Genomic DNA, 18,600 nt, shown 5'->3' on the forward strand with positions numbered 1-18,600 from the left:
TTTTTGTGGTAACTTGCTCTTCTAGATTTATAACTGGTCTATGGGGAATCGAAATATACTTATGATAGTCAGAAGGACTTACTTTAATTTCCTTAATTATGCCATCATCCAGTTGTTTATCAAAAACTTCCTGGTATTTATCACTGAGACCGTTTTTTACCAAAATACTCTACTCTTCTGTCTAATAACTTAAGTAAAACAAAATGATTACATGGGACAATGTCAATTTTATCAGTATAGCAGGTCAATTCTACAGTATAAAATCCAATATCAAAAGAGATCACCTCTCTAAATCTGTCAATTTGTTTTTATATCAAGGGAGACTAGTTCTTTTCCATACTTTTTTATTCCCAAGGATTCAAGACTAAAAAGGTGTTCAAGTCTATTATCTACCTCAATGTCTTTTAATATATGCTCTAATGGATTAAAATATGATTTGAGAGGATCCATTACTAAATTTATCATGCTTTTTGTTTTATTATTCAGTGCGTCTTTTTTCTTATTAACTATGGTGTCCCAAACAGCTTTACTTTCTGCCTCATCCAAAAAGTTGAAACCGTTACCAACAGGAGCTAATCTATTATTTACGACTAAACAAGATCCACTCAACATTTTAGACCAAGTTACCGAAGGTAAAAATTGAATGATATCTATTCCTAATAACAAGTCAACCTTCATACTTTCCTGGTTTCTGTGGTCACAAAAAGTCTCATCCAATAAAGCAATATGATTTTCTTTAAATTTATTCATTATTTGATTCATGCCGGGCACTTCAAAGTTTATATTCAGAGATTTGTCAACTAATAAAGGTATGAATAATAGATTATTGTTTACATTTATTCCAGAGGACATTTCCTTGAAGCCCTTAGTTTTTTGCCCTATATATGTGCTTACATAACATTCCAAAGCATACAACGCCTCTACATCCTGACAAAACCGATTTTGAGCGAAGCGAAACATCTTTTTTTTGGTGAGATAGCCATGTCGTCCTGATGGAAGGTTCCTATAAGTGGGTTCCTATAAGTAGCTTCCTAAGGGATATTTGACTACAGTGATATTCCCAGAGAATTTACCTTTAGGTCTCCAGAATTCTAACTCCTGGCGCGAATATCCTTAAAATTTCTCTTAAGGATATCGCATAAATCAGGGGACGTATATCTTGATACGACACATAGCAATCTTCTCCCCGAATAGCGTTTTCGCTTCGAGGGGGAAAGTGACAAAATTAGAAGGGGAGCCGATATCAACGTTACCCTTCCTCCCTTACTACTACGAGTATCTAGATGGCGTTGTACGTCAACCCCACGCGCTATTCCTTGTAGCGTTAAGCATGGTGCTACAGATATGGTAGTTTCGGGATGGAAGGTAACCAGAGAATTATTTAGAAAGTACTGTATCTGTGGATTTTCAAAAGTACCTTAACCTCGGGACAGTTATTCCTTGGTCATCCAGACCATAGAGACATATGACGTTACCGTTATACGTCATTACTGCTAATCATAAACCATGTTAGTGCTTCTTGCCCCCTGCAGGGAAGAGTCATACTAGACGTAGGAAAGGAGTCTCAAGGTTTGCATATAACATATGAACAAACATAGCATCAAGTACATACAGTACATGTCTTGCTGTATGTATGACTAAATGAAACAAACATTACCAGTTAAAGTTTGTACTTGTATAAGAACAAAGGCATTAGCTATACATCTTGTTCGTATAAATATATGCAGTTTATTAAAGGAAAATAAAACTCTGATGTATTTTTATTGAAAATCAATTTTGGGGCGAAATAAGACGCAAATACACATCAGAATCAGCAGAATCAACATATATAACATAATGTTAACATAATGTTAATAAATGCAATGAGAAACATGTCCTACAATCAAAGTCCAGAAAATGTTTGTTTCACCTGAAAGGGTAAAAATATTAAAGCCATTAAAATCTGAAAATTTGTTACTAATATGCATTTCTATGATATTGATTGTCTCTTCACACTGTGTAAGAACACACAGCACAAGTGTTATCTCTATGTTTCTTCACCTCAAATAATTAGAACAGTCCTTGGCGTCACCTTGGTGACTCTTATTTCAAAGTATTGCACTGAGAGGTGTCAATACCTTCACCCTTACATTGACAGTCCCAATCAATTCACTGTTCATCGCAGCACTAGACGACAGGTTTTAGTACACTAGCTACCGCCACCACGAAACGCTTGAGTTCTTGCACTTGCTTCGCATAATGCTTGAAGAACACTCTGGATGACTTCCATCCAGTGTATGACCAAAGACGCTCAAAGTCCATGTACTGAAAGAAATTCAGTGACAAAGCGATTTTTCTTGGATCATGACCTGCGGGTGTACTGTCAGGATCTGCTCTGCGAATAAAATAGGTGATCTTCGCCCTTAGTTGTTTTAGGGATAGGTTTGACCCTGAGATTTCTCCTTTAAAGAGCTGTCCTCCCCTGAAGTCTGAAGTTTTTCGAAGATAGACCTTTAGACACTCCACTGGGCACAGCGAGGCATCTTCCTTCAGAGGGCAGATTCTCCAGGGACCCAATCTTTAGGTGGGTAGCTCGTTCTTAGCGAGAAATGTTGGATCAGGAAAAAGATTCAGTTCTCCCACTTCTGTGAACTGAATATGGCCCTCATCTCTGGACAGGGCCACTATTTCACTAACTCTGGCCCCCGAGGCTAGAGCAAACAAGAAAATAACTTTTTGGGTTAAGTCTTTCAGAGAGCAATCATTGTTCACTGTTGAAGCAAAGTGTAGGACCTTATCCAAGGATCATGAAATAGGCTTCGGAGGGGCTGCATGCCTGAGTTTAATACAAGCCTTAGGGATCTTGTTAAAGATTTTGTTTGACAAGTCTACTTGGAAGGCATATAGTAGAGGTCTAGTCAAGGCTGATTTACACGTGGTTATTGTATTGGCTGCCAAACCTTGTTTATGAAGGTGGATAAAGAAGGACAAACAGAAGTCCATTGAGATTTCTTTTTGTCCTTTTGCCTTGACGAAAGCAACCCACTTTTTCCAAGATGACTCATATTGTCTTCTGGTTGACTTAGACTTATATTCTTCTACGAAGTCTATACTGTCTCTCAAGATCCCAAACCTTTTCTTTACTGCTAAGGAGAGAAAATCATGAGATGAAGGTTTTGGGTTCTCTGTGATGAAGCGAAGACAGTCGACTTCTGTACTTGTTGAGCCAGAATTGGGTCCAGCAGAGGGACCAGCCTCAGCTTCAATTCCAGTACTAGAGGGAACCAATTGTTCTTTGGCCACTTGGGAGCCACTAGAGCTGCCGTTCCCCGAAAGGATCTCAGCTTGTTGAGGACCTTCATTAAGAGATTGGATGGAGGGAACAGGTAAATCCGGTTCCATCAGTTCCAGTCGAGGTACATGGCGTCCATCGCTTCCGCTAGAGGTCCTTGTATGGGGCCACATAACGAGGTAGTTTCTTGTTGTCGCTCGTCGCGAAGAGGTCGATTTGCAGTTCTGGGACTTGACGTAAGATGAAGGAGAATGAGCCTGCGTCTAGGGAACATTCTGACTCTATCGGCGTGAGCCTGGATAGAGCGTCCGCCGTCACATTGAGGAACCCTTGAAGGTGAACTGCTGATAAATGCCATCTCTTCTTTCCCGCCAAGCAGAAGATGGCCAACATCACTCTGTTGATTTGGGGTGATCTCGAGCCTTGACGATTCAAACGTCTCACTATCACCTCGCTGTCCAGGATCTGTCTTATATGGACTGAATTGCGAGGGGAGAGTTTCTTCAGCGTCAGAAAGACTGCCATGGCCTACAAAATATTGATGTGGAAGGTCTTGAATAGAGAAGACCAAGTCCCTTGGACTTTCCATTGATGGGAGTGACCTCCCCATCCTTCCTTTGATGCGTCCGTATGGATGATGACTGAAGATAGAAGTGGTTGCAAGGGTACAGACCTCTTTAGGTTCTTGGCCTTCGACCATGACTTAAGAAGTGATCGTAGTCGAGTCGGTATCGGTCTTCTTAGATCTCTTCGAGCGTTTGATGCGTATCTTCTCCAGACCCCTGATGCATCTTTTAGCTGTGCTCTTAGCACTGGGTCTGTCACTGATGCAAACTGAAGAGAACCCAGTACTCTCTCCTGTTGGCGTCTTGATATCCTGTCGGATTTCAGTAGTCTCTTGACAGATCCTGCTATCTCTCCCCTCTTCCCTGGGGGAATGGAGAGACGATGTGACTTTAAGTTCCAATGTATTCCTAGCCATTGAAACTCTTGAGCTGGAGATAATCGAGACTTCTTGATGTTGATCTTGAATCCCAGATGTTCCAGGAATTGGATCACTTTCTTGGATACTTGCATGCACTCCATCCTAGATGCTGCCCACACCAGCCAGTCGTCCAGGTAGGCTACTACCTGGACACCTTCTAGGCATAGTTGTTGAACGACTGTGTCTGCAAGCTTTGTAAAGATCCTTGGGGCTATATTTAGTCCAAAGGGCATGGCTCTGAAGACATATTTCTTCTTCTGTAGCCTGAATACTAGGTAGGAGAGGGGGCGGTTAATTGGAATATGCCTAGTTCTATCGAGACTGTGTACGCCCCTTTTGGCAGCAGGGTCCTTATGTGTTGAAGGGTTAACATCCTGAACTTGTTGTTTTCTATGAACTTGTTGAGTGGCGACAAGTCCAGAATGACTCTGAGTTTGTCTGAGTCCTTCTTGGGAACAAAAAACAGCCTTCCTTGGAATTTGATGGACTTTGCCCTCCTATCACCCGTTTGCTCAAGAGTTCTCGGGTGTATTCTTCCAGGACGGGGGTGGAATGTTGGAAGAATTGAGGAAATAATGGTGAAGCTCTCCTCCAGCTCCATCCTAGTCCATTCTTGATTAGGCTGTGGGCCCAAGGATCGAAGATCCAGCAATTCTAAAATTGTTGGAGTCTTCCTCCTACCGGAAGCATCTCATTGCTTCGATTGTCCGGAGGACTTGCCTCCTTGACCGCGTCCTCCCTTACCCCCTCTTCCTCTTGGGGGGGCATCTAGAGGAGCTCCTTTTCGACCCTCTACCTTTAGGACGAAAGGTAGTGGTCTGCCTCTCATACGGAGGGACAAATGCTGGTGACTGGGCAACCAGCTGCTGAGGCACCATCTGGTACGTTGGTTGGGGTTGAGCCACCATCTGGAGCACCGCGGTCACAGTAACTGTGGGAAGTTGTTGTTGCTATTGTTGTCTGACAGGGCGAGAGGGCAACCTGGGTCTTTTCGTCTTCCTCTTAGGCTGGGGACCCTCATCCGAGGAAGACTTCCTCTTCTCCGACATGCCCCACTTCTGGAGATTTCTGTTCTCTGTGGCGGCCTTGTCTACTACTTCCTTGACCACTTCACTCGGGAAGAGGTCCTTTCCCCAGATATTGGAAGCTATCAGCTTCCTGGATTCGTGTTTTACTGCAGCCGAAGCAAACACGAACTCCCTACATGCACGTCTGGCTCTAACGAAGTCATATAGGTCCTAGACCAGAGTAGCCAAATGTGATTTGGCCATGACCATGTTCATGTCTGGGGTTCTGCTATTGCTTGCCGTTGCCTCCAAACAAATCTAGAGTGACAGAGATGCGGCAAGTCTATCCTTTGTCTCTTGCTCCCTACGCAAGTGAAAGTCAGACAGCTTAGGGAGGTTTTCGCTGAACTGGCGTCCAGCAATATCTGCCTCCAACTTCCCAACTGAGAAGGTAAGGTGGATTTCCTTCCAGTCCTTATCCTCCGTGGGCAGGGCTAGGGATAAGGGTCTACACTCCTCGAGTGTAGGGCAAGGTTTGCCTGCCTCTATTGCCTTCATAACTGCCTTAAAACCCTTTGCAGTAAAGGGAAAGGCTAGGTTGGCCGGAGCAAGAAAGGTGGGGTGTTTCTTGCTAAGGGCTGACACTTTTGAGTTAGTGAAGCCCTTCTCTTTCAGGCTACTTGATAACAGAGCCTGAGCTTTCTCATGGTCAAGAACTATGGCCTTCGGTTCTGTCTCCTCCTTGGACGTTGGTTCCGCCTTCAAGCGGATGAAGCAGTCTGGGTAAGACAAAGTTGGGGCAGAAATCGACTTCCTCAATAAGGACAGCCCCCAGCTTTTCTGATATGAATATCTTGCCGTTGGTAATAGGCATGTATTTAGCATGCCTCCAAGGATTCACATCAGAACAAGGTGGAAGATCCTTCACATTGAGTCTCCTATGAGACCCACGGGACGCAGCGAGATGGTCCATCCTCCTCTTCAATTCAGTGTCCCTTTCTTCGTTCTGCTTACGAAGATTCTCCATCATTGCCATGAGACTGGCCAATGTCTTATTCATGTCATCTGATGGAAGAGCAGAAGACGTAGAGGGTAATGGTTCTGGGGCCGGAACCGACGAAACGGACTCCGATTCGACGTTATCCTCATCATCTTCAGGAGCCAGGCTAGACTCCTCTTCTAGACCTTCCGCTAGGTCTTTCTCGGTGTCCTCAGACACCTCCTACATCCTCTCATCTAGGTAGATGTCCTTCATCGCGTCGGAGACTTCCGTATCTACGGCAATCTGGACGCAAGGGATCTCAGGTCGAGGCTGGGGTATGACAGCTTCCACACCCGCTTTTGGGAACAGCAAGGAGCGCATCCGTTCACTCGGAAGGTAAGGTCCCGTGGTGTTCTTTTGAAAGCCACGAACCCATCTGCGCAGCTTACTTCGTGCTGCATCCCTTGACCCCGCTGTCTTGGGGTCATCAAAAGCCTCGGTAACCAAGGCCTTGCAAACATTGCAGTCCTGGGGGTCCCAGTACTTAAGAGGTCCCTTAGAGATAGAGCAGGGAGAATGAGCCCTGCACTCTTCATGGACGCAGAAGTCCTTGCTCCTCACGTTGCAAAAGACTCTCAGGCACTTGGGAAGATCCTACTGTAAAGAGAGGAAAAATAAATGAGTATGCGGTAGTTCATCTCACCTGATAAACTAAATAAAATATTATTATAAATATTTTTGCATATAGCTTAGGATAGACAAGCTAGAAGGGAATTAGGAAAGACACATACTTGTGTTTCCTGTCCAGCCAATTGCTGCAACCTCCCCCATAATTAAAACCTAGTTTTCCTATTCAGGAAACCCAATGGAAGAATTCTAACCTGTAAGGATAGATAAGTGTAACTTAACACTGACTTTCCAAAGGTTTTAATAATGTGGGTAATTTGTAACTGATCATCTATCAGTATGTTGAAAGAAATCTTTTCTTTCAATATATAATTGGTCTCAACAATAGACTGTGCAAGGATACACAGGATATGTTGGAAAATAACTACTATATATTATATACTATAGTTTTCTGTCTGCAGTAGGATCTACACTGCAAATATAATGGCTACTGTATAATCACAAACTGTAGTTTGGCTAGCATCTGGCAGCACGATCCAGCCGGCTTGGGGTAGCAATTGGCGGCACCGGTCCAGCCGGCGTCTCGCCGGGTGTGGTAGTACTGGCGGCAGGGGTAGTGCCCGGCGGCACCGACCCGGCCGGCATCTGCCGGCTTAGGTCAGCACCCGGCGGCACTAGCCGATAGAGAGAGAAAGCATGGAGTGAAGGGTACCTTATTAAATGTTTATTAACAATAAATAAGGATTAAGTACTTCATCTTACTGCCTTCCTCCAAAATGAGGGTTCAAATGGAAGGGGAGAATGTATCATTCAAGCTTCCATCTAAACACAAACCGCTGCCGGTCACTGCCGGCCGCTGGTATGTGGATGGCAGTCCAAGAGAGGACTGCGGAACACTCTACAGAATAGGGGTCTCCCACCGGCAGCCGGCCCAGCCGGCACAGCTTTTCCCGGAGCCTTGCGTCCATAAGGGACCTGAGCGACTAAACAGCTGCTATGTAGGAGCCCCAGCCGGCCCCACAACCCGCCGGCAAGCGGTGAGATTGTAGGACGACAGCCAAAGGGTTGCGATGGCTAGGCCATCACTAAAGGGCAGAGGGTAGGGAAAAGGGTTTTGTATGAAGTGTGGGAGGAGGCGGCAGGGTTGCCGGTCCTACCACACCCCGAAGAAACTGTTTCAATATCGGCGCCGTACTAGGCGGCAGAAGAATATCTATTCTTCAACCTAGGGTCTGCCAATATAGTTAAGGGGCCGGCGGAAGTCTTGCCGCCCCCCCCCTCAACATAGGAGAAACAGGGCTTCAGTGCCGGCGCCATCCTAGGCGGCAGAAGAATGTCTATTCTTCAGCCTAGGGTCTGCGACCACAGGACTAGTCTTCTCGACCGCAGGGAGAACGTTGCGGCATCATACAACCACTTCAAGTGCGGCCTAGGGAGGTCTAGCCTCCTATGCCGACAGCTTAGTCCGGCAGGGGAATGACTATTCACCCTGCCGGGCGGCCGCCGGCAAAAGACTATATACTCTGAGGTGCTGACCAAAACCAAAGGCCAGCTATCTGCCGGCCAAGGGAAGGGATAGAAAACGCTAGCCTAGTCAAGCCGGAGTGTCTACTCGATGGCAAGACTAAGATAGGGTTGTAGCCTAAGGCTGCACTCAGAGGGAAGAAGGGATTACAGTACCCTTAAATCTCCACTGGAGACGAGTATCGGTTTATATAATAATTCTAGGAGATATCTATCTCCGCCTGAATAGATAAAACGATATGCGAGGGTAAACCGGGAACATGCATGAAAGTATAATAAAGCCACTTGGCTCGCAGCATAGTGGCAGGCGAGATTCAACTACCTTAATCACTGAAACTCTCTTGTATACGATCGCAGAGGAAGAGGAATATATGCAATCAATATATCTTACAAGTATAAATTCCCTAAATAGCTTCATATTTAATTGCTTTCACACTAGGAATGTCTATTATATCATGCATGAAAGTAAACTAAAACGCATAGGCTAGGAAGCCTAGTGCAAGCAAGGTTCGGTTACCTAAATCGCAGAAACTATCAAGAATACAATCGGCATAATATAAATAACTTCCTAGCAATAAAGACTGAACAGCTTCGTAAATATTCATGCTATTAAAACCGGGAAAGTCGTTCAGGCTAACTAAATAACACGTGTTATGAGCGACAGCGCCCAAGGCGCCTCCAGTGAAGACGAAGCTCCATCACTTAAAATTAACCTAATTTCATTGTGAGGGAGGAGCTAAAATCTATACACTGTAAAGATCGAATACTCAACTTTCCAGAGGCAGAAGAGGCTAGAGATTGCATGATAATCCAGAAAAAACAAAGCGTAATGAGAGATAACAGGGAAAATCACCGTGCTAGACTGCTACACTTATAGGAATGGCACGTGGGGTTGACGTACAGCACCATCTAGATACTCGTAGTAGTAAGGGAGGAAGGGTAACCTTGATATAGGCTCCCCTTCTAACTTTGCCACTTTCCCCCTCGAAGCGAAAACGCTATTCGGGGTGAAGATTGCTATGTGTCGTATCAAGATATACGTCCCCTGATTTATGTGATATCCTTAGGAGAAATTTTAAGGATATTCGCGCCAGGAGTTAGAATTCTGGAGACCTAAAGGTAAATTCTCTGGGAATATCACTGTAGTCAAATATCCCTTAGGAAGCTACTTATAGGAACCTTCCATCAGGATGACATGGCCTGAGCCCAAAAAGGTCTTTAACTGCAGATTTGGAAATGTATGACCGCTGACTGCCAGTGTCAAACAGACATCTGACTTTCCTGGCCTTTTTTTTTTTTAAATACAGAGTCATAGTAGGTAGAATGTGAGACACATCAAAACTTCTTTGAGCTAAACATAAGCTTACGTTAGTTTTAGTAGTTAGTTCACCTTTACTCAAAGAAGGGCACAAAGGAGTTATGTGTTCCTTCTTTCTACATAAGACATTCAAACCTTAACTTATTTTGTTTCCCATAACATTCACTGTCTCCGTGCCCTGAACCAGCACATCTAGTGCACAGTGAAAGTTCCCTAAGTCTGGCCAATTTATCATTATAATTGTTAAAGTTAACACATTTTCCCAAAAGTATGACCTTCAGCTGCACACAATTTACAAATTAATTTAGTTACTTTATTTGCAAATTTGAAATTTTGAATCGTACTTATACCTTCCTTACTTTATTTAGATTTAAATGAACTGCTAGGGCTAGGTTTACTAGAGGTTTTAGTGAAGGTCTTTTTCCTATTGGAAACAGTTTTAGTTAAAGTTTTGATAATTTCATTATAATTAGAGAGAATGTCAGATATAGTAGGATAATTGGCATGGGGAGTTTATTAAATACTCTATGACTCACAAATTTATGCCCACAGTACCCCACTTCCAATAAATTAATCTTATGTGCTTTCAATTCATGCAGATAGGATTTGATTTTGTTTAGGTAAACTTTAACTGATGAGAATTCTTGATCATATTCAGCACTTGGTGCAGCACTTAAATGTTCTTAACCCTTTTACCCCCAAAGGACGTACTGGTACGTTTCACAAAACTCATCCCTTTACCCCCATGGACGTACAGGTACGTCCTTGCAAAAAAGTGCTATTTAAAATTTTTTTTGCATATTTTTTATTTATTTTTTGAGAAAATTCAGGCATTTTCCAAGAGAATGGGACCAAACTGACCTCTCTATGACAAAAATTAAGGCTGTTAGAGCAATTTTAAAAATATATACTGAAAAATGTGCTTGAAAAAAATAATCCCTGGGGGTTAGGGGTTGGAAATTTCCAAATACCCTGGGGGTAAAAGGGTTAAAAGTCTCGTAAACAATATAATTTACGTCAAGGAATTCTTCTTTTAACCATCTAACTCCTCATTATACTATTGTTCATTACTGTTCATTATTTCATGTCTCCAAAACATTATTAATTTTTTCATCAAAGTTTTTAACCTGATCGATCTCTTTTTCGATTTCGGTTATTTGGGTCTTACAAAAGGAAGAAGTTAATCTATTATCATCATGAAGCTCAGTTAGCTTCTTTAACTAAATAGTTATTTTCCGTTTGTGGATTCCCCGCATCCTCCTCAAGGATGATATCATATTTATAGGGTCAAACAACCCTTCCTCTTTATCAGACATGATTACCAATATAATTATATTTTATAAATTTATTATCAATAGCCTGCAAATATTCAAAAGATAACAGACCACCTAAAGTTATCCATGCTTACAGGTTACCAAGTACTTTATATGTGGATATGAAATTGATTATAATACATATTATATGTAACGAATTACATCGCACTTGAGTTCCATTTTGGTTACGATTTGAAATTTCAAACGACAGTTAGCCATTTAGTGGTTTCTAAAAAATCACTTATTTTACCAAACGATAAACACATCGAATTCACCTCCAAAATATTATATGGAATACTTAACAATTTTGTAATTAGGTTGGATTTTATTTTAATTTCAACTTTCCTTACATTTAATAAACAAAATTATTCAATATCCAAAACAACTTACTTTATAGAGTAGATCCACTAATAATCAAGCTTTGTGACATTGCCGTACATTACCTTTTTCCCTAGACATGCCCAAAGATACATAATAATGTACTGTAAAGCACTTACCAAAAAGTATGTTGAAGTTGAAGTATTCCAAAATTATTGTTGTCTTTGAGTTAGAACATTGTTTTGTTCTCGTTAATTTCTTATAAGTATTGTAGATGCCAGCCTGGCTACTGAGTTACTGCCTGCCATGGCTATGGTAACCTCCAAGGTAATCTAATTCTTACCTTTGAAAGGAACATATTACACACGCGCGAACTTACAGTCTCTTAAGCAATTACTAGTTGAAGTAATTTAATTTACGTTTAATTTCATTATTCATTTTACTAATCATTTATCGTTAATGCTATACTAAGTTACTATACTAAGTAGCATTAAGTTATTTATTTTTAATTTATTAAGAAAAATAGATAATGCTTCGAATCGAGCTAACAACCGAACGGCTATTCTACACAGTCGGACACAAATATCAATCCCTTCTAATTTCTAACAATACAGTGAAAGTTTGCATACTTAGTAGGGACATTCAATTTTTTATCTCTTATTGAGTAGCACCAAAGTGAAATGGGTTCAAATAAATCATGAATAATGAAGGAAATATTAAGCTCCAACAGGTTCATGACAAGTGAGGTTATTTGTTACAACATATCTTTATATCTAAATAAGAATATCATAGTGTTACCACCACTTGACTGACAAACAATAGAGGACAAACATTAGAACATTTAGGGATTGAAAATATGTATGCATATATATAAGATCTATTGGGATGTGATGAAGCAAATAAAATTTGTACCTTGATAAAATCCTTACCTTTCAATCAAGGTGCCATTGTGTATCATCCAAATGTCACACATACTTCTTATTACAAGAGTTGTAGCTACCAGTAGCAAAAAGCTAGCCTCTGGTGTCCATATGCCTGGAACTAGGATTTTCAAAATACGTCGCAGAGATTTCAGGAACTCACTGTTTACCTATGAGACATCAAAATATGCAATGATAATAATTTTTAACATTCTTTAACAAAATATACTGTATTTTTCTACAAGTTTAAAAAAAAATGTTTCATAGAAACAGAAAGGGCTCTTCTACTAGAGCCATTGCTATGGTACTGCAAGAGCAAACTAGCTTGAAATTTAATCCAAAAAGGCATTGTTTGCTTCAAGAAAACAAGAATATCTTTAAAGGAGAGTATACATATCCCATTTCTTATTCCCATGACAGGTCAAGAGATTTGATCATAAATGGATGTAGATTAGTATCAGATGGAAAAAGGTAGGGAATTGTTTTCAGTGTCAAGTGATTTGGAAAGGGGCATGACGATGAAAGGACCAAAGATAGGAGATTTGAGGAAATACAGAAACTGGAGAGGTACCAATTTGACTGGAAGTTTAACAAAAGTATGACAAATTTGAAAGTAATTTGTATTTTTCCTAATGATAAAAACCTTCAGCTTTTTATCGGGAATATACTTTTGGTGAAGCTGGAAGACTAGTCAGAAGACTTTTAGCAAGGTATAGCTACCCACCACTAATTAGTGGGGAAGGGGGGGGTAGTACTAGCTCCCCCACTCACAAACGCCTGTGGTTTATTGTCACTTTTGATTGCAGGAGGCCTTGCTGGGGGATCAGTTCTGGCAGAACAAATCAGTATAAAGAGCTCAAGGTTTGTATCGTTAGGAAAAATGACACATTCGGAGATATGTATTTTTCCTAAAAATACAAAACTTTAGCTATTTATTAGGGGTATAACTTTCGGCAAAGATGAAAGGACGAGCCATTAAAATATAGCAAGGGTTAACTACCCATATCGCTAGTTAGTGTGGGGGGGGGGAGCTCGCTACCCCTCCCACTCACACACCTGTGATTGAGCTCTCTTTGCTTGGAACGTAAAATAACAGCATCAAATCGGGTGGAAGGATGAAAGGGCTCTATTTTTTTGCTTTATAATATGTCTCTAAGGTATACAGTATACCAAATTTCAAAGCTACATTTTTAAAACTAAGGGAGATGATAGAATTTGAAGGTCAATAAGTATAGTTTTGAAATACGGGCATTCAAAGTTTTTCTTTGTACTTTTACAAAGACAATATAAATAAATCATGATTATTATGAACTTTTAGTTCTTTTTTGGATATTAATAAACCAAAAAGCAATGTTATTTATCATAATTTAATCATAAATTAAGATCATTTGCTCAGTATCTTGCTTCTTTAGGCAAGACAGTCACTCCTTCATCATCTCTCTCCTTCACTAACTCCACTAATATCGCCGATATCATCCACTTCTGAACTCTTGTTAGAGCAAATTTTTTTCCTCCTAATGTAAGCGAGATGTTGAAATTGTCTTTTCCTCTTTGGCATATCATTAAAACTAAGTGAGAAGATAGAATTTGAAGGTCAATAAGTACAGTTTTGAGATACGGCCATTCAAAGTTTTTCTTTGTATTTTTACAAAGATAATATCAATAAATACTGAGTAGGAATTTTGTTCCTTTTTAGGTATTAATAAACCAAAAAGCAATGTTATTTATCATAATTTAATCATATATGAAGATCCATTTGCTCAATACCTTGCTTCTCTAGGCAAGATGGTCGGCTTCTTCATCATCTCCCTCCTTCACTAACTCCGCTAATATCGCTGATATTACCCACTTTTGAACTCTTATTAGATAAAATTTTCTTCTTCCTTATGTTCGAAAGATGTTGAAATTGTCTTTTCCACTAGGGCATGATGAAATTCTTGCCGAAACTAAGAAAAACAGACGTAAAAACGAGTGAATGCCAAGAGGTTAAACTCAAACATGTACTCTCTATGAGGTTTGTGATAGCTCTGAAAGCCAAATAGTGTAATTGCCGGGTAATACTTCGTCTTGTGACTCATGGAATCAATACAGGCACCATTGCTCACAATTTGGTTTATATTAAAATGCAATAATTATAAAAATTTACAATACTGTAGCAGAAAAAATACTGCATTTTCTTGTAGGGATCAATGTTTTTAGTTTATTGAGATACTTTTACTAATTACCCTGTAACTATGAAAGTATGAGGAATTTTGACAAAATATTCCATACACGCATTCTCCATTGTCATACGAAGATAAGTGAATATTTTCAGGATTTTGTGTCTTTCGTCCTATACCCTCATATATTGGCATACCGGCCAGGCCCCTTAAGCTGAAAAGTAGATAAACTAGTTAAAAAGGCCAAGATCAGTGAAGAGATAAAGAGTGTTTTCAGCTAGTAAAGAAAACACAAAAGAATTTCTTGCATATGTAAACAGTAGAAACTCAATCAAAAACATTATTAGACCATTAAGAGACTCAGAGGGTAATCTTATAACAAATGATTTGGTAAAAGCTGAACTGAAGAATGCATATTCCACAACTGTAATCACTAGGGAAGAATCAACCCTAAAGTAGCTTTCAAATATGAAGGGTCACAACCATTAAATAAAATCACATTTACACTGGATGATGACAAAAAGGAAATGAAAGGACTCAGTAAGTCTAAACCACCAGGTCCAGATGATATTCATCCAAGAGAGATTATAGAACTAGAAGATGAGATAACCCAACACTTTTACAAAATGTTCGGAAGGACAGCTAACGAAAGAAAGGCACCACAAGGATGGAAACTAGGCAATGTTCCTCCAATCTACAAGAAGGGACCAAACGAAGAGCCTGACAACTACAGACCTGTGTCTAACTTCAGTAACTTGCAAACTTTTTTAATCAATTATAGTAGATTCAATAGTAGAACATATAGAGAAAAACTATCTTCTGATAGACATCCAACATGGTTTTAGGCAAAAAAAGGTTATGTGCGACAAATCTTTTGGAATTTTTTCCACAATATGTTTACCATTTACGACAAGAGAGGGGCAATAGACATCATATACCTAAACTTTCGAAAGGCTTTTGATAAAGTTCCACATAAAAAATTAATATGATATTTTGATTATAAAATGTTATTTTCCTTAGTAAAATAAATTTTTGAATATACTTACCCGGTGATCATGTAGCTGCAACTCTGTTGCCCAACAGAAAAAACCTACGGTCGGGATACGCCAGCGATCGCTATACAGGTGGGGGTGTACAACAACAGCGCCATCTGTCGAGTAGGTACTCAGGTACTTCTTGTCAACAAGAACCAATTTTCTCCTCGGTCCACTGGGTCTCTATGGGGAGGAAGGGAGGGTCCTTAAATTCATGATCACCGGGTAAGTATATTCAAAAATTTATTTTACTAAGGAAAAATGTTATTTTCCTTAGTAAAATAAATTTTTGAATATACTTACCCGGTGATCATGTAGCTGCAACTCTGTTGCCCGACAGAAAAAACCTACGGTCGGGATACGCCAGCGATCGCTATACAGGTGGAGGTGTACAACAACAGCGCCATCTGTCGAGTAGGTACTCAGGTACTTCTTGTCAACAAGAACCAATTTTCTCCTCGGTCCACTGGGTCTCTATGGGGAGGAAGGGAGGGTCCTTAAATTCATGATCACCGGGTAAGTATATTCAAAAATTTATTTTACTAAGGAAAATAACATTTTTCAATATTAATCTTACCCGGTGATCATGTAGCTGATTCACACCCAGGGGGGTGGGTGGAGACCAGCATACATGTTAACATTAGAAGCTAAGTATCCCGTATTTCATTTTAGCAGTTATTCAAAATAACAAACAAAATTAATAAGTACCTGGTAAGGAAGTCGACTTGAACCATTACTCTGCCTTTTTAAGTACGTCTTCCTTACTGAGCCTCGCGATCCTCTTAGGATGCTGAGCGACTCCTAGGTGCTGAAGTATGAAGGGCTGCAACCCATACTAAAGGACCTCATCACAACCTCTAATCTAGGCGCTTCTCAAGAAAGAATTTGACCACCCGCCAAATCAACCAGGATGCGAAAGGCTTCTTAGCCTTCCGTACAACCCAAAAACAACAATAAAAAGCATTTCAAGAGAAAGATTAAAAAAGGTTATGGGATTATGGGAATGTAGTGGTTGAGCCCTCACCTACTACTGCACTCGCTGCTACGAATGGTCCCAGGGTGTAGCAGTTCTCGTAAAGAGACTGGACATCTTTAAGGTAAAATGATGCGAACACTGACTTGCTTCTCCAATAGGTTGCATCCATTACACTCTGCAGAGAACGGTTCTGTTTGAAGGCCACTGAAGTAGCGACAGCTCTAACTTCATGTGTCCTTACCTTCAGCAAAGCATGGTCTTCCTCATTCAGATGAGAATGGGCTTCTCTAATCAAAAGTCTGATGTAATAAGAAACTGCGTTCTTCGACATCGGTAAAGAAGGTTTCTTAATAGAACACCATAAAGCTTCTGATTGTCCTCGTAATGGCTTTGTACGTCTTAAATAGTACTTAAGAGCTCTTACTGGGCATAGTACTCTCTCTTGTTCGTTTCCAACCAAATTGGACAGGCTTGGAATCTCGAACGATTTGGGCCAAGGACGAGAAGGGAGCTCGTTTTTAGCTAAAAAACCAAGCTGTAAGGAACATGTAGCCGTTTCAGATGTAAAACCTATGTTCCTGCTGAAGGCGTGTATCTCACTGACTCTTTTAGCTGTTGCTAAGCAAACGAGGAAAAGAGTCTTCAAAGTGAGATCTTTAAAAGAGGCTGATTGAAGCGGTTCGAACCTTGCTGACATCAGGAACCTTAAAACCACGTCTAAGTTCCAACCTGGTGTGGCTAACCGACGCTCCTTTGAGGTCTCAAAAGACTTAAGGAGGTCCTGTAGATCTTTGTTGGTGGAAAGATCTAAGCCTCTGTGGCGGAAGACTGCTGCCAACATGCTTCTGTAACCTTTGATCGTAGGAGCTGATAGGGATCTTACATTCCTTAGGTGTAAAAGGAAGTCAGCTATCTGCGTTACAGAGGTACTGGTTGAGGAAACTGAATTCGCCTTGCACCAGCTTCGGAAGACTTCCCATTTTGACTGGTAGACCTTGAGAGTGGATGTCCTCCTTGCTCTGGCAATCGCTCTGGCTGCCTCCTTCGAAAAGCCTCTAGCTCTTGAGTCTTTCGATAGTCTGAAGGCAGTCAGACGAAGAGCGTGGAGGCTTGGGTGTACCTTCTTTACGTGCGGCTGACGCAGAAGGTCCACTCTTAGAGGAAGAGTCCTGGGAACGTCTACTAGCCATTGCAGTACCTCGGTGAACCATTCTCTCGCGGGCCAGAGGGGAGCAACCAGCGTCAACCGTGTCCCTACGTGAGAGGCGAACTTCTGCAGTACCTTGTTGACAATCTTGAACGGGGGGAACGCATACAGGTCTAGATGGGACCAATCCAGAAGAAAGGCATCTACGTGAACTGCTGCTGGGTCCGGAATCGGTGAGCAATAATTTGGGAGCCTCTTGGTCATCGAGGTAGCGAACAGATCTATGGTGGGCTGACCCCACAGGGCCCATAGTCTGCTGCAAACATTCTTGTGAAGGGTCCACTCTGTAGGGATGACCTGACCCTTCCGGCTGAGGCGGTCTGCCATGACATTCATGTCGCCTTGAATGAACCTCGTTACAAGCGATATCTTTCGATCTCTTGACCAGGTGAGGAGGTCCCTTGCGATCTCGAACAACTTCCTCGAATGAATCCCTCCTTGCTTGGAGATGTACGCCAAGGCTGTAGTGTTGTCGGAGTTCACCTCCACCACCTTGCCTAGAAGGAGGGACTTGAAGCTTCTCAAGGCCAGATGAACTGCCAGTAGCTCCTTGCAGTTGATGTGTAGTGCTCTTTGATCCGGATTCCACGTGCCCGAGCATTCCCGACCGTCCAGTGTCGCACCCCAGCCCGTGTCCGATGCGTCCGAGAAGAGAAGGTGGTCGGGGGTCTGAACAGCCAGTGGTAGACCTTCCTTGAGAAGAATGCTGTTCTTCCACCAAGTCAGTGCAGACTTCATCTCTTCGGATATAGGAACTGAGACCGCTTCTAGCGTCATGTCCTTTCTCCAGTGAGCAGCTAGGTGATACTGAAGGGGTCGGAGGTGGAGTCTCCCTAACGCGATGAACTGGTCCAGCGATGAAAGCGTCCCTATTAGACTCATCCACTGTCTGACTGAACATCGGTTCCTTTTCAGCATGCTCTGGATGCATTCTTGGGCTTGACTGATTCTGGGGGCCG

The 18,600-nt window shown here is 41.5% G+C and overlaps 1 protein-coding gene across 5 annotated transcripts in view; it reads right to left on the reverse strand.

Moving 5' to 3' along the window:
• The window catches only part of Abcd3 (ATP binding cassette subfamily D member Pmp70), a 367,264-nt gene that overhangs the window by 222,212 nt on the left and 126,452 nt on the right, over positions 1 to 18,600 (reverse strand). For all 5 annotated transcript variants that reach the window (XM_068346001.1, XM_068346000.1, XM_068346002.1 and 2 more), the window contains exon 4: positions 12,275 to 12,435. In XM_068346001.1, the coding sequence (XP_068202102.1) occupies positions 12,275 to 12,435 (161 nt within the window). The remainder of the gene's footprint in view (positions 1 to 12,274; positions 12,436 to 18,600) is intronic.

The sequence above is a fragment of the Palaemon carinicauda genome, chromosome 22, assembly GCF_036898095.1.
Source record: "Palaemon carinicauda isolate YSFRI2023 chromosome 22, ASM3689809v2, whole genome shotgun sequence".
Taxonomy (NCBI): Eukaryota; Metazoa; Arthropoda; class Malacostraca; order Decapoda; family Palaemonidae; genus Palaemon; species Palaemon carinicauda.